We start from the raw sequence: 13,495 nt of genomic DNA on the forward strand, positions 1-13,495 counted from the left end.
CTATCCTGGTCCCCAACTTCTATACTCAACAACTTTCTGTGACCTCAATCCCCCCCTCCCCTGCTGGTTACCTATGCATTACCCTGGTTCTGCCCATGTCATGTCCATCTTAATCCTTCATGTAATTCGACTTCCATGCTTGAACCCTGTGAGTACCACAGATCTCTCTGACTATCAAGAGTCTTACTGCATGTCTTCGCCGCATTCGGTCCTTGAGCTAGGAGCTGATGCCCTACAGGTCGTCTTCTGATTTCCCGAATAGTCTCCCTGACTACTATTGCCTCCTGTTGTGCACTTCGTTCTTGTTCACTGGTTATGCTTCTCTGTCGGTAACGGTGTCCATGGCCACCAGGAGCACTTCATGCGATCAAGAATAAGCAAATGTCTCTCTCTCTGATGCCTAGGGTCATACCGGAGAGAGGGTGTACCTGCACACCCGGGTAAGTTGGTGGTGGTCTTGATTACACCCCTGCCTAATAATTCATCTTGTTTGGATACATATCGCACTTTCGAAGTTTGTAACCGAGTTGCACTGGGAAGCTATTGTATCGAAAATCACTTCAACAGCCCCCAATCGATTCCATGCTTTCCTTCAAACTATTTAATGGCGCTGGGTTCCCATCCTGGATTGATGCTCAAGCTTTGTCCTTGGTTTCGTGCAAGCTAAAATAAGACTCTTTGAGGATTGCAGTACCAGTACTGGTGTCGTGCCCCCAGCCTTTTTCAGTGCCTGTGTTCTGCGAAGAGCTTTCCTTGCCTCGTCGCTCCAACCTCCACCCCCCCCCCCCTTTTGCGCATTTATTGTAGGCCCACGCTCGTCAAGACAATTTCCCTTTGTTGGTGTCACCCAACTTGCTGTCTCGGCTCGGACTAGCTTTCTTTGGTGCTCCAACTTGCTTGCGGCAAGCTTCAGACCAGCATGAACGGCTATACAAGACGCAATGAGAATCACGATGGTTACAATTTCACCCACCAAACGGCCCTACCTCTTCCGTACAGCCATAACGACAACAATGACTTCAGTGTAAATGAGCCAGGGGCATTCAGTTTCAGCCAACCACCTTTTCATCCTTTTACACCACAATTTACTTCACCATACAGTCATCCCAGCCTATCCACAAGCACGCATCATTTTTCCTCGAGCAACCATTCCCCAGCGCATTCCATTCCTTCAACGCCCGACCATGTGCCCCTGCAGCAGCATCCTACGCAGTATCTCTCCCACTCGCGCTATATTCAGTCGCCCGGCTATTTTACCCTGCGCGAAGCGCTCGGTGATGCGGACATCGAGGCCCAGGAGTCCAGCAATGAGCACACCATGCTTTCAGAACCAGTTGTACCACCACTAGAAGGCTTTCCAAATGTGAGGGAGTTTGACCAATTAATGAAAAGGTGTGGTTTTCACTATTTTCCCGAGACGTCTAATACCATACATAGTTATACTCATTAAGACGGTTACTAGTTACGTCGACGACTTATCTGTCAAGAAGCAAGATAAGGCATTGATCCATGCTAAAAGAGCGCGAAATATCAAGACCGTGCTGTTAGACCCTAAAGATACAGCTATAGAATCAGCTCAATTTCGGTATGACCAGATTCTGCCCTCCCGTATAGATGAAGGTTACTGCAGCGCTGTACCCTCATCGTATGTCATATCGCCCATCTTAGCATCTGCTGATGTTGTACTTCATTAGATTTTGGGTAAAAAAGATGTTCAAGCTTCAAGCTGTTGGTCCTGGAGTATCAGATGTCAGTATTCATGTTCAATTCACAGGTATCCCAAATTGCTTACCCAGACATGCCAGCACAGTATACAAGGTTGATTTGCCACGAAGGGAAACCAGTGGCCATTCGAGAGAAGCTCTTCAAGATTCTAACAAGAGCACATCAACAATGTCAACATGGAGGAAGGGACAAGACCTCAGCTCAAGTCCGACAGATCTATTCGTGGTGAGTAATATGTATCGTGCAATGTAGAGCCTGCAACGTCGTCCTTGCGTTCTCCACTCATGTGCATTGCTATCCATACTCTTTATGCATTAGTACGCAGTCTGACTTTGAGGAATATACGTCATATTCTCGAAGGGTTCCGAAAGAACTCATCTCACGCTTTGTCAAGATATGTCCTACTTGCCAAGTGCGTCGCGGCGGCTCCCGATTGACGCCTCCTAGTTCAAGAAGGAGCTCTCCACGACTAGAGACAGTGTCGCGCTCGCCAGCACTCCCATCGCCACCAATTTCTAGGCGCGACTCCAACTTGAACGCTCAATTGTCGTTGGACAGATCCCAGGCTGATTTGTTTAGTCAATTCACTACTAGTCATGGCAATCATGGTCATTGGATAGACAACCAAAGTGACCTACAAGAGAGGCAGCCGTTGTCTTCCACTAATATACGCTCATACGGAGGTGGAGCGATGAGCCACCTTTCGGGATCTGTCCCGGGAGTTCTAGAGCCATTCCAAAGTGACTTGTCGGTCTCACAACCTCAAATAGGTTATGGCACAAGCTATGCTCCAGCACATGGATCATCTGGTCAAAGAAGCTATTGAGATCCACTGGATCTCCAAGGAGATCTAGTTTACCTGGCATCTCGGCACAGCTAACGATTAAAACACTGCCAAGGATTGGCACGCCGAGCGAAAATGCTCTAGTCTGTTTTCAAATATCTATATCCAGTTCGTCCAATTTCCTGCTTTGAATTGAGTTTATGACATGAAGTATGTGTTGGATTATACTCGTTTGTGGATTGAGTAGAGGATCTTGTTGTAATGATTTTCATAACAGTGCCATCCTCTGAGAATAGAAGTCTAGAATTTTCCAACTACAGTACAGATTGACCACCAAGATTAGGCAATGACAAATACATATTCCATGATAAATCGGGAGATAGACGATGCGGAAAAGCACAATCGAGATGAAAGGGAAAGACAGCGTCAAACATTGCCCTGCTGATAGATGATGTGTTTCTTTGTAAGAGTAAAGTCAAATGAAACTCCGCAAATCGAGCAGCCCTATGTTGTTTGTGGGTCAAAGCATACCACGCTAGAACCTAGTCTAGACCGGGAGTGAGAACTTTTTACCCTTCATCACCCTAGCACAGTAGTCAGTACTCTTAAGAGCCAGCTCGAGAAGCTGGGACAACTCACTTGGTATAGTAAATATAGAAGAAATCAGAATACAGTAGTGTTTGTACGATGCCAGCAATGACTGGAATGATGTGAAAGTGACGTTCAGCATAATACCGGTAGATCCAATTGGGGATGTAAAGAGCGCGGTAGAGGCCTAGCGCAAAAAGGTAGTGTGTCGTTATGGTATCTGCCTCTCCGGTGCGCTGGAGCATGAAAAGCTGCGGAAGAATGGCGACGGATTCCAACCATATGGAAAACGTCCAAAGGATCTGCACGAACGTCTGAGCGGACGATTCAGATACTGGGCTCGGAGACTGACCTCGGAGATAGTGTAGTCGTGGGGGAACAACAAAGCCAAAAGGGCACTGAAGCAGAGAAGATATTGCACCTTGAAGGTATCGAGGTTCGGATCATGCGTGGGCTTGTACTCGGTGAGCATAAGATAAATGATATAAGCTGAAGAGCCTATGAACAAGATTTTGAAAGTTGTATTGTAGAGGGAGTCGGTAAAGGCCCAAAACAAGTCTTCGGTCAAAGCACAAGATTAGAGCAGATTGTTTGCATGTTGGCAGCACGACTCACCAAGATATCGCGTGATGAAAACCATTAGGTATAGAACCTGAGATTTAAATGATAGCCCCGAGCAGCTCTATTATCGCGATCAATTACCCGGTTGGGGGGCCATGCATGCTGCTGACTTACACTCGATGACTTCATCTTCTGCAGAAGAATGAAAATAGATGCGAGATGAGAGAAATCGGCTAGGTCAAACAGGATTAAAATTGGAGTATGCTCCTGGAGGACCCGGTTGATACTTACCTGACAACCTGAAGATGTTCATGGTGAAAGATAGGTATGGAGTTCAATCCAGCCAAACGAAGGATTGGTTAGAACAGATTTATCTGAGGAAGACACAGGTTTAAAATTGCCAGGTAACCATGAAGTGTGGACAGAAAGCTTGGGCAAAATGACTTAAGAATCTCTGTCTCACTTCGTATGGCGGTTGACTTAATGTTGACACGAAAGCAGCAAGCTCCGCGCGACATGGAAGGGAGGAAGGTGTGCCCCACACTTCCTGATACAGAGTCTAGTTGGCACTTACCAGATTACAGATATGCCGACCTTGTTATTCTAATTGCATGGTACAAATTGAATCATTCACCGCCCAGGATTATCATGTGATTCCCAAGCTATTTTATTATTTGCATAAAACATAGATTATGTTCTACAGCATCTTTATAAGTTGTTAGGTATTTGCTGCTTAATAGGTAGTTAAACTGAGGAGAGCGTGAAGAGAGATGGATTCCAGCTATCTAAGCACCTATCAAAACCGCCGGCCAAAAATAATGAACTGTGGCGTATTTTGTGGTTGTCGATTCTCCTGTGTTCGGCGGCCCGCCTCTTATACTGTCTTCGGGTATCTTTCGGTCTTTTTGACTTTTCGAGTTCTTGTTTTTTTAATTAACTATACTTTGTATATACTTATATTTATATTTATTATAGACTGTTATAATTAATAGTATATACTTATTGTAACAGTTTAAAGTATTATTTCTGCAGATTAACTGTTATATTATTTTTATAAATATTTATTTATTGTAATTAATAGTATCTTTATTTTTTTTATTCAGTTACTAAATATTACTATATTTTTTTATCTTGTATATTTTAAATCTATTAAAAATCCTGTTATTTATATCTGCTTCCGCTTATATAAATTATTTATTTTAGTAAAATTCTTACTTTTTATTTTAATTTATTTATTTATTTTATATATATATTTATTTTTTATTTTTACTAAATTTATTTTCTATTCTGTTTTTAGTATTTATTGTATTTTACTATTTCTATATTTATTATATATTTAATAATTTTTTAAGTTTTTATATCTTCTTGTTTCTTTTACATTATAGTCGAATTTATTTATTAGTAAGAATATATTAGAATATTTATTTTGTTATAGTACAGATCTAATATATCTATTCTTGTAGCATATATCAACCTTCTTAATTATTCTGCCTTCTGTTCTATGACCGTCTTTGTTACCGCCTCCGGCAGCAGAACTTTAATTAGCTAAATCTTTGGTTTTTTATTCTTAGTAATAATCTATTTATTTATAAAATTGTCTATTCTGCTATATATAATAGTATATCCGGTTATCTAGAATATTATATTATACATTTCTAAGATTCTTACTGGTTTAATTATTATATTTTGAATTTTCTATTATTATAGTGCAGACCTAGAGTACCTGCCTAATCTACTTTATTTTTTCTATTTGTTATATCTACTTTATCTATTTAATCTATTTTATTTTTTTTATTTTAGTAATCTTATTTTTCTTTCTAACTATTTTTTATATAATATACTAAATTTTTTAAATCTTCTGTTTATTTCTGATTTTATTTATAATTCTTTAAATTATATTTTATATATAAAGCTAAAAATAATCTAATCTAATAGCTAATAAGAATTTAAAAAACTAATTATAAAAATTTATTTAATTAAAACTATTATTTTTATTATTTAATTAATCTAAAAATCAGATACTAGTCTGATTCTTAATATTATATAATTTTTATTTTTAGAAATAGTAGTTTTAATAAAATATTAATAATTTTATAATCTCCAGCTATATTAAATAATCTAGAAACATTTATCTAATATATTAATAAATATTTCAAAAAATAGTATAAATATTATAATTAGATTTATATATATGTTATAAAGATTTAGAACCAGCTTTTCTAAAAAAATTATTTATATTTTAATCTAATCAGACCTAATAGAAGAAGATTAAAATAATCTAACTATTATTAAAAGCTGTTATTATTTATAAGATTATTATAAAAAAAATTAAATATAAAATATATATACTAAAATTATTTAGATTATTATTTTTATAGTAAATATTTTTATATATATTTTAAACTCTATATTTATTATTAAAAATCTCGCAGCTGTTTTAGTAAAAATAATTGTATTAATTAATTCTAAATCTTTAATTTTTATTTTTATTTTTAAATATTTATCTTATTTTAATAATTTTAAAAATAACTGCTTTAATTTCTACCAATTTATTTTTTAAATTAAAAGAAAACAAATATAAATACTAATTAATATATTATCACTATTATCTAAAAGTTATATATAACCAGCTGCTTGAATAGAATATTATATATCAAAATAAAATCTTATATTAAAAATAGAAAATATAATCTAAATAATTTTACTAAGATTTTATATTTATTTAAATATTTCTTAATAATTTTAATTATACTAGAACAATATATAACAAACTATATTAATTAAAATAAAGATTCCGTGATTTTATAATATTTTTTATTAAATTTAGATATTTAGTCTAAAAAGTATATATATATCTTAATATTTCTTTTATACTTAAGAATTATATTAAGATATTAAGAATATATTCGTAACTAATATTTTGTTACAAAAATTATTATAATTTAGTCAAATCTTTTTAATTTTAAACAACTTGTGACTACTATCTCCAGTATTCGGTATATTAAGGCCTTCATACCTTTCTATATTATTATCTACGGTATTAATATTTATAATTTATTATAAATAATATATTTAGCCTCCCGGCCTTCTAGGCTTTTTATGAAATAAATAATTTTTTTATCTATTTACTTTTTACTTGCAGTAATTATTTATAGTTAATAATATATTTTATAGTATATATACTTAACTATTTTATTCTATAGTATATCTGAGAATTATATTTTTTTATTTTTTAATATTATAATTTATATATCTATCTACTTTGTAATATATAATAATATATTAAATTATATTATTTTTAGGTTTTATTTAAAAATCCGGTTATTTATTCTTTTTATATTTTAATTATTTATTTATAAATATTTAATAATCGACTTTAGTATCTTTTATTTTAGTATCTACTATAAGACTTTTTTCTTAAAAAATTAATTCTAAATAATTTTATCTGATTTTTGATATTTTAATTATATATAGTTTTTTTATTTATTTTTATTATCTTAACTATATCGGAACTTTTATTTCTTATAAGAATATTGAAAGATTATTATTTCTATATTTTTTAAATCTTATTTTTATTATTTTTAAAATCTTTTTATTTTATAAATAACAGCTGTTCGGTTGATTGTTCTATATATTATTAAAGTATTAAGAAGAATAGTCTTATTTTATTAATTATATTAAATCGTTTTTATTATTTATAAATGGTTTTTTTAGTTCTTTAAAAATATTTGAAATAAATATTAAACTAAATAAATTAATAACTATAAAAATATCTCTATCTATTTTTATAAATATATAAAGATATTTTATAAAATTAATCTACTAGCTATAAAATTTTGGATTTTATATCTAATATAAGTTTATATTTAATATAAGTTTATATACTAGTTTAATAATAATATTTCTAATATATTAAATATATATAGTTATATACTATAAATTCTTTTTAAAATTATAAATTCTAGTAGTCTTTAGATTAGTTTATAAACTATTCATTTTTAAATAAAACTATTTTTAAATTTTTTTATTTTATATTTTATATATCGGACCTGCCGAGCTTTTATATATAATAAAATAAATATAAACTAAATATTTAATATAAGTATTAAAATTTTAAATCTATTAGATTATATATAAGCTTATGTTTTATTAATTATAGTAAGTATTATAGTATCTATTTTTAATTTTAATAGACTATTTATTTAAAAATATCAGGCTACTTTAATTTATCTAATTTTATATATATATTTTATATGATATCTGTAATAATTATATATTATTATTAAAATAAAATTAAAATAATAAATATAAAATAAATTATTTTAATAAAAAACTATCTAATAATCTGTTATACAATACCTACTACTACAGCAGTCTATATGAATATATATTATTAAATTTATATTAAATTAAAAAATAAATAAAAAACTGTCTTTTAAATCTATTATAAATATTTTATATATTTAATTATATTTTTTAGATTAACTAATACTCTGGTTATATTTTAAAATTATATTTATTTAATTCTCTATAAAATATTAAATATTTTTTATATTATTTATTTAGATAATATTCTTATTTTTCAAAGAATTATTCTTCTTATATTCTTTATTTATATTAAATATCAGAATACTTACAAAAAGCAGATTTTTATATTAAGTTATTAAAATATATTTTCTACTAAGATTATATTAAATTTCTAAATATATTATATTTTTATATAATATATTAATAGATTTTTAACAGATATCTAATATTCTTATATAATTAATACTAACTATATACTATAAAATCTAAGTATTCTTAGAATTCTATAATTTTTATTAATATTTTATTAAGAATTATTTTTTGATTATATTATTATTAACTTTTTTTTTAAAAGCACCCAGAATAGAAATAAGTCTAGAAGAATAATATTAACTAATAAAAAAATAATAATATTCCGACAGTTTTTTTATATTTTAAAACTATATTTTTATTAAAATGTTTTGATTTTTAACAGAAAATTCGGGTAGAAATAAATATTTTTTAATAAATATAATAAAGATATAATTTTAGCCGGATAATTATAAAATATACTATTCTATTATATTTTAATTAAAGAAGTATTATTAAAACTTATTATTTAATCCCAGATTAAAAGTTTTTTACTATTATTTATTTATTTAAATATTAGTATTAATATCTTAAAAACCTATTATATACTATTAAAATTCTTTTAGATTATTAAAATTTTTAGATTTTTATAAAATAACTAAAGCTAAACAGCCGTCAGATTTAATAATATATATATTTTAATAATTATAATTTTATTATTTAGTATTAGCTTAGTAGATATAATTCTATTAATTTATTATTAAAAATAAGAAAAAACACAGAAGTCCTGTCTAATATAAAGATTTTAAAATTAATATAATATTAAATAATAAATAAAATCTTAGTAAAATCTTAGCTAGTCTTTATAAAATCCTAGTTTAAGTATAATAAGATATTTTTATAAAAGAATTCTAAATTTAGTATCTATATAATATTAAACTTCTAATAAAATTAAAAAAACAAGAAAACTAGTATAAAAATAACTAACTAGACTATTAGAATAAAAATATTTTATAATTTATATATTAATATCTTAGTAATATTCTGAGTATATAAATTTAAAAACTTATTATATTCTAAAATTATTAGAATAAGTTTATTTTATAATAAATATATTAATATATCAGCAGTATTCTAAGTATATAAAAATAAAAATTTATTTTATTTTAAAATTAATAAGAGATTATATACTCTAATTAAAAGAATCTAAAACAGAGATATAAGAATATATTATTAGAAACTTATTATTTAAAAGATAATCTTAGATTTAAATATTAGAAAATTAATAAAAATAATCTTATTATATATAAATATTATTTATCTATTTCTGCAGAAGAAAACCTTTAGTAATATTTATTAAATTTTTATTAAAAAAATCGGCTAGCAGGCTATTTTAAATAATTAAAAATAAAAGTTTTTTTTAAAAAAAATTCTATTAGATAAATTTTTATAAAAATATAATTATTTATATTAGAAAGTATTTTATATATTAAAAAGTTATATTTACTAGATATAAACTATATAATAAGTTTAAATTACTATTAATTTCTGGCTAATTTTTTATTAAAATATTTATAGACTTTATTATAGATTTATTTTTTATTATAATAAAAAATAATATCTTAGATTTAATTTTTATTATTAATAATAGATTTATCAAATAGTATTAATTTTTATTTATTTTATATATTATAACTACTCTAGAACTTGCTGAATTTTTTTATAAAAAGATTAAACTTTAGTTTAAATTATTTTAAGATATAATATTAGATAGAGATTTTCTTTTTATTAGTAAATTTTAGTTTTAAATTATATATTATCTTTAGATTAAACTTTATTTATTAATAGTATTTTAATTCTAGACTAATAATTAAACTAAAAAAACAAATCAGATTCTTAGATAATATTTTTAATATTTTATTAATAAAAATTAATTAAACTAGCCTGCTCTACTATCTTCTACTTAAGTTATTTATAATAATATTTTAAGCTTAATTATTAATTATTTTTGAAGACTTTCTTAGACTATTTATTTAACTTTTATTTTTATACTAAGATTAGTACTTCTTTAAGAAAGATTCTTATAGCTAAAAATCAAATTAATAAGCTAGCTATATTATAAAAAAACCTATAAAATTACTAGCAAAAAACTAATAAAGTATTAAAAAAATATGAAAATAAAAAATATTAGCTAATAACTTTAAAAAAAACCTAATAAAACTATTTATTAAAAATTTAAAAATTAAAATTTTATTTTAGAAGCTAGCTTCTTAATATATCAAATTTCTAAAAATCTTAATAAATATTATAAAATAAATATATTAAATTTTTCTATCTGACTATTACAGTCGAATTTATAATATTTTTTATATAATATTATTAGAATAATAAAAATCTAATATAGATTTATAAAACTAACTCTATTCTTTAGATTTAAAAAAAAATTTAAGATTAATAATATTAAAAATAAACAGACTTTTAATAATAAATAATATTTTCTATTTAATAAATGAACTGACTAAATAAATATAATAAATAGATTCTAGAAAAATTTATAAATAATATCCAGTAAGTTATTTAAAGCTATAAAAAATAAAAAGAATTAAAATAGCTAAAAATATCTTATTTCTAAATATAAAAAAGATAACTAAATCTATATTAAATTACTATATTAGATATATTTAAAGTTTGATATTAAAATATATAATTAAAATAAAAATTATTATAAATAAACTAGACTTTTATTAAAAAAACTATTAGACTAATCTAATTAATTAGTATTATTCTTATAAAAAATAAACAACAAAAAATTAGAACTATTTTATTTTTTAAATATAAAAATCTTAAAAAAAATCTTATTATTATATATAATATATATCTCGCGGCAGATCTTCTTAAAAAATATCTATTTAATTTTAATTTATAAAAAAAAACCTATTATTTTTAGATATTAAATAAAATATAGTTAGATTATCTGCGATAAAACAACAGCCTATAATAAAAAATAATAAAAAACTAGATTAAACTAATAAATTAGTTTATAAATTAACAGAAAATTAATAAAAAAATATATAATAATTTTAGACTTACTAATATTAGTTAGTTTATATTTATAATAATAAACCAGTTTAACTGCTTTAAAGCCGGTAATTAGAATTAAAATTAAATAATTAATTTAAATATAGAATATTAAATTCTGATTTAGATTTTGATTAAAAATAATATAGTTAATAAAAGACTTTTAACTTTAGTTAAAAATTTATAAAAACTTAAAAATATTTCTTAATATAATAACTAAAATTTAATTTTTATTACTCTAATAAATCTACCAAAAAGTTATTAAAATATATTTAATAATAAATCTGGTTTTTACTAGAATACTACTTATATACTATAAATATTATAATATTAAAAATACAGCCAGGTATAAAACTTTTTATATAAATAATATTAAATTTTTTAATACTAGTTCTAAAGTAATATAAATAGAAAAAAATCTTATATATAATAAATATATCGGTTAAATAATAATAAATAGTTATTAATATTATATTAAAAAATAATAAAAATAAAAGTTTTAAGAAAATAAATCAACAGATAAATATTAAATAAATAATAAAAATAAAAATAAAAATAATAAGAAAAAAAAATATAGATAAGAAGATTTAATAAAAAATTAAAATATAAAAATAAATAAAAATATATTAATCTTTTTTATTTATATATATACTTTATATCAAATTCTAATCAGATTATTAATAAAATATATATTCTAAAATCTTTTATTTATATAATATATAGTTTATTAGATAATTCTTCTACTATTATAGCACCGAACTCTACTATTTAAAGAATATTATTAATAAAAATATCTAATTAGAATAAATAATAAAACTATTTATAATTATGTTATTATACTAAATAGCCCGGCTTAATAGAAAAATATAATTATTATATAATATTTATTATTATAATAATTTATATCTACTACTATAGCAGCCTGCTCTGGGATTAATATAGATTTATTAAACTTTTAATCTAAATATTTATATTATTATATTACTTACTTCTTTTTTTTATATAATATATTATTTTAAGACTTTTTAGAAAAAGAGATTTCTTAAGAATTAGTCTTAAAGTTAATAAAAAACTGTTTTTAACTATTATACTTGTCTTATCTAACCAGCATGTCTACTGTGTCAAGTAGTTCCTAACATAACCCAGCTGCTTAAATGTTAAATAATTCAAAATATTTGACTATTGTTATTAATTCTTAAATATCTTACTAAAAGATTTTTAAAAAACTTTTATATTTTAATTATTAAACTATAAGCCGAAATTCGAGCTATTAATTAGAATATTAATATTTATTTTATTAATATTAACAAATATTTTAATAAAATAATATTATAAAATATATTAATAAGTATTTTAGTTTTTGTAGTTATTATTATAAAAATTCTTTTTTATCTTAAAATATAAGATGCCTGGAAAAAGACAAAAAACATTAAAATATTAAAAATAAAAAATATTTAATAAATTAAAATATTAATATTAATAATAATTATTCTGAAAGATATTATTTATATTAATTTAATAATAATTCTAATAACTTTAATTTAAATAATAAAAATAATAAGAATTTTTTATTTTTTTTATAATATTAAAATAGCTATAATAGTAATTATAGTAAAAATAATAAATATTATTATAATTAAAACTAAAATAAAGATTTTTTAATTTTAAATATAATATTAAATAAAACAGCCCAGATCTTATACCCGACTTTTTTAAATATTTATATTAATAAAAAACTAATAAAATTAGTTATTTCTAATCTAATTATTTTTTTAATAATCTAATAACCGGCTGCTATAAAAATCCAAATTGTTAAAAAATATATTACTAAAATATCTATCTATTCATTAATTATTTTTATAATATTATTAATTATAAAAAGAAACTATAGTTAAGATATATATCTAGATATATCTTATTAATATTATATTATAATAATATTATTCTAAAGTTACTAATTATAAAAAATAATTAATTTTATAAGTTATTATATCAATTTTATTCTAATATATATAATATTATTTACTGTTTTAATAACATTATATATTTATATAAAAATATTTATATTAATTAATTAATTAGTATTTTTATATAAAAAGTCTTATTTTATATTCGATTTATCTATATGGTAAATGTATATAATTAGTTATATATAATATGAAA

General features: G+C 24.3%; 2 protein-coding genes across 2 annotated transcripts; one reads left to right on the plus strand and one right to left on the minus strand.

The window, feature by feature from the left end:
- Positions 1–919: 919 nt before the first annotated feature.
- Positions 920–2,670, plus strand: BO95DRAFT_408295 (uncharacterized protein; the record flags this gene model as incomplete). Its single annotated transcript, XM_025584099.1, has 5 exons — positions 920–1,392; positions 1,463–1,585; positions 1,695–1,753; positions 1,811–1,973; positions 2,044–2,670. The coding sequence occupies 5 exons, from the start codon at positions 920–922 to the stop codon at positions 2,549–2,551; spliced, it is 1,326 nt and encodes a 441-aa protein (XP_025445081.1). The 3' UTR covers positions 2,552–2,670.
- A 91-nt stretch (positions 2,671–2,761) lies between these two features.
- Positions 2,762–4,030, minus strand: BO95DRAFT_440368 (ER lumen protein retaining receptor). Its single transcript, XM_025585946.1, has 6 exons — positions 3,950–4,030; positions 3,833–3,891; positions 3,713–3,779; positions 3,450–3,655; positions 3,149–3,399; positions 2,762–3,093 (listed from the first exon to the last, which is right to left on the minus strand). Exons 1-6 carry the CDS (start codon positions 3,969–3,971, stop codon positions 3,057–3,059), a joined length of 642 nt encoding a protein of 213 aa, XP_025445082.1. The 5' UTR covers positions 3,972–4,030; the 3' UTR covers positions 2,762–3,056.
- Positions 4,031–13,495: the final 9,465 nt, after the last annotated feature.

The sequence above is a fragment of the Aspergillus brunneoviolaceus genome (assembly GCF_003184695.1).
Source record: "Aspergillus brunneoviolaceus CBS 621.78 unplaced genomic scaffold BO95scaffold_14, whole genome shotgun sequence".
NCBI lineage: Eukaryota > Fungi > Ascomycota > Eurotiomycetes > Eurotiales > Aspergillaceae > Aspergillus > Aspergillus brunneoviolaceus.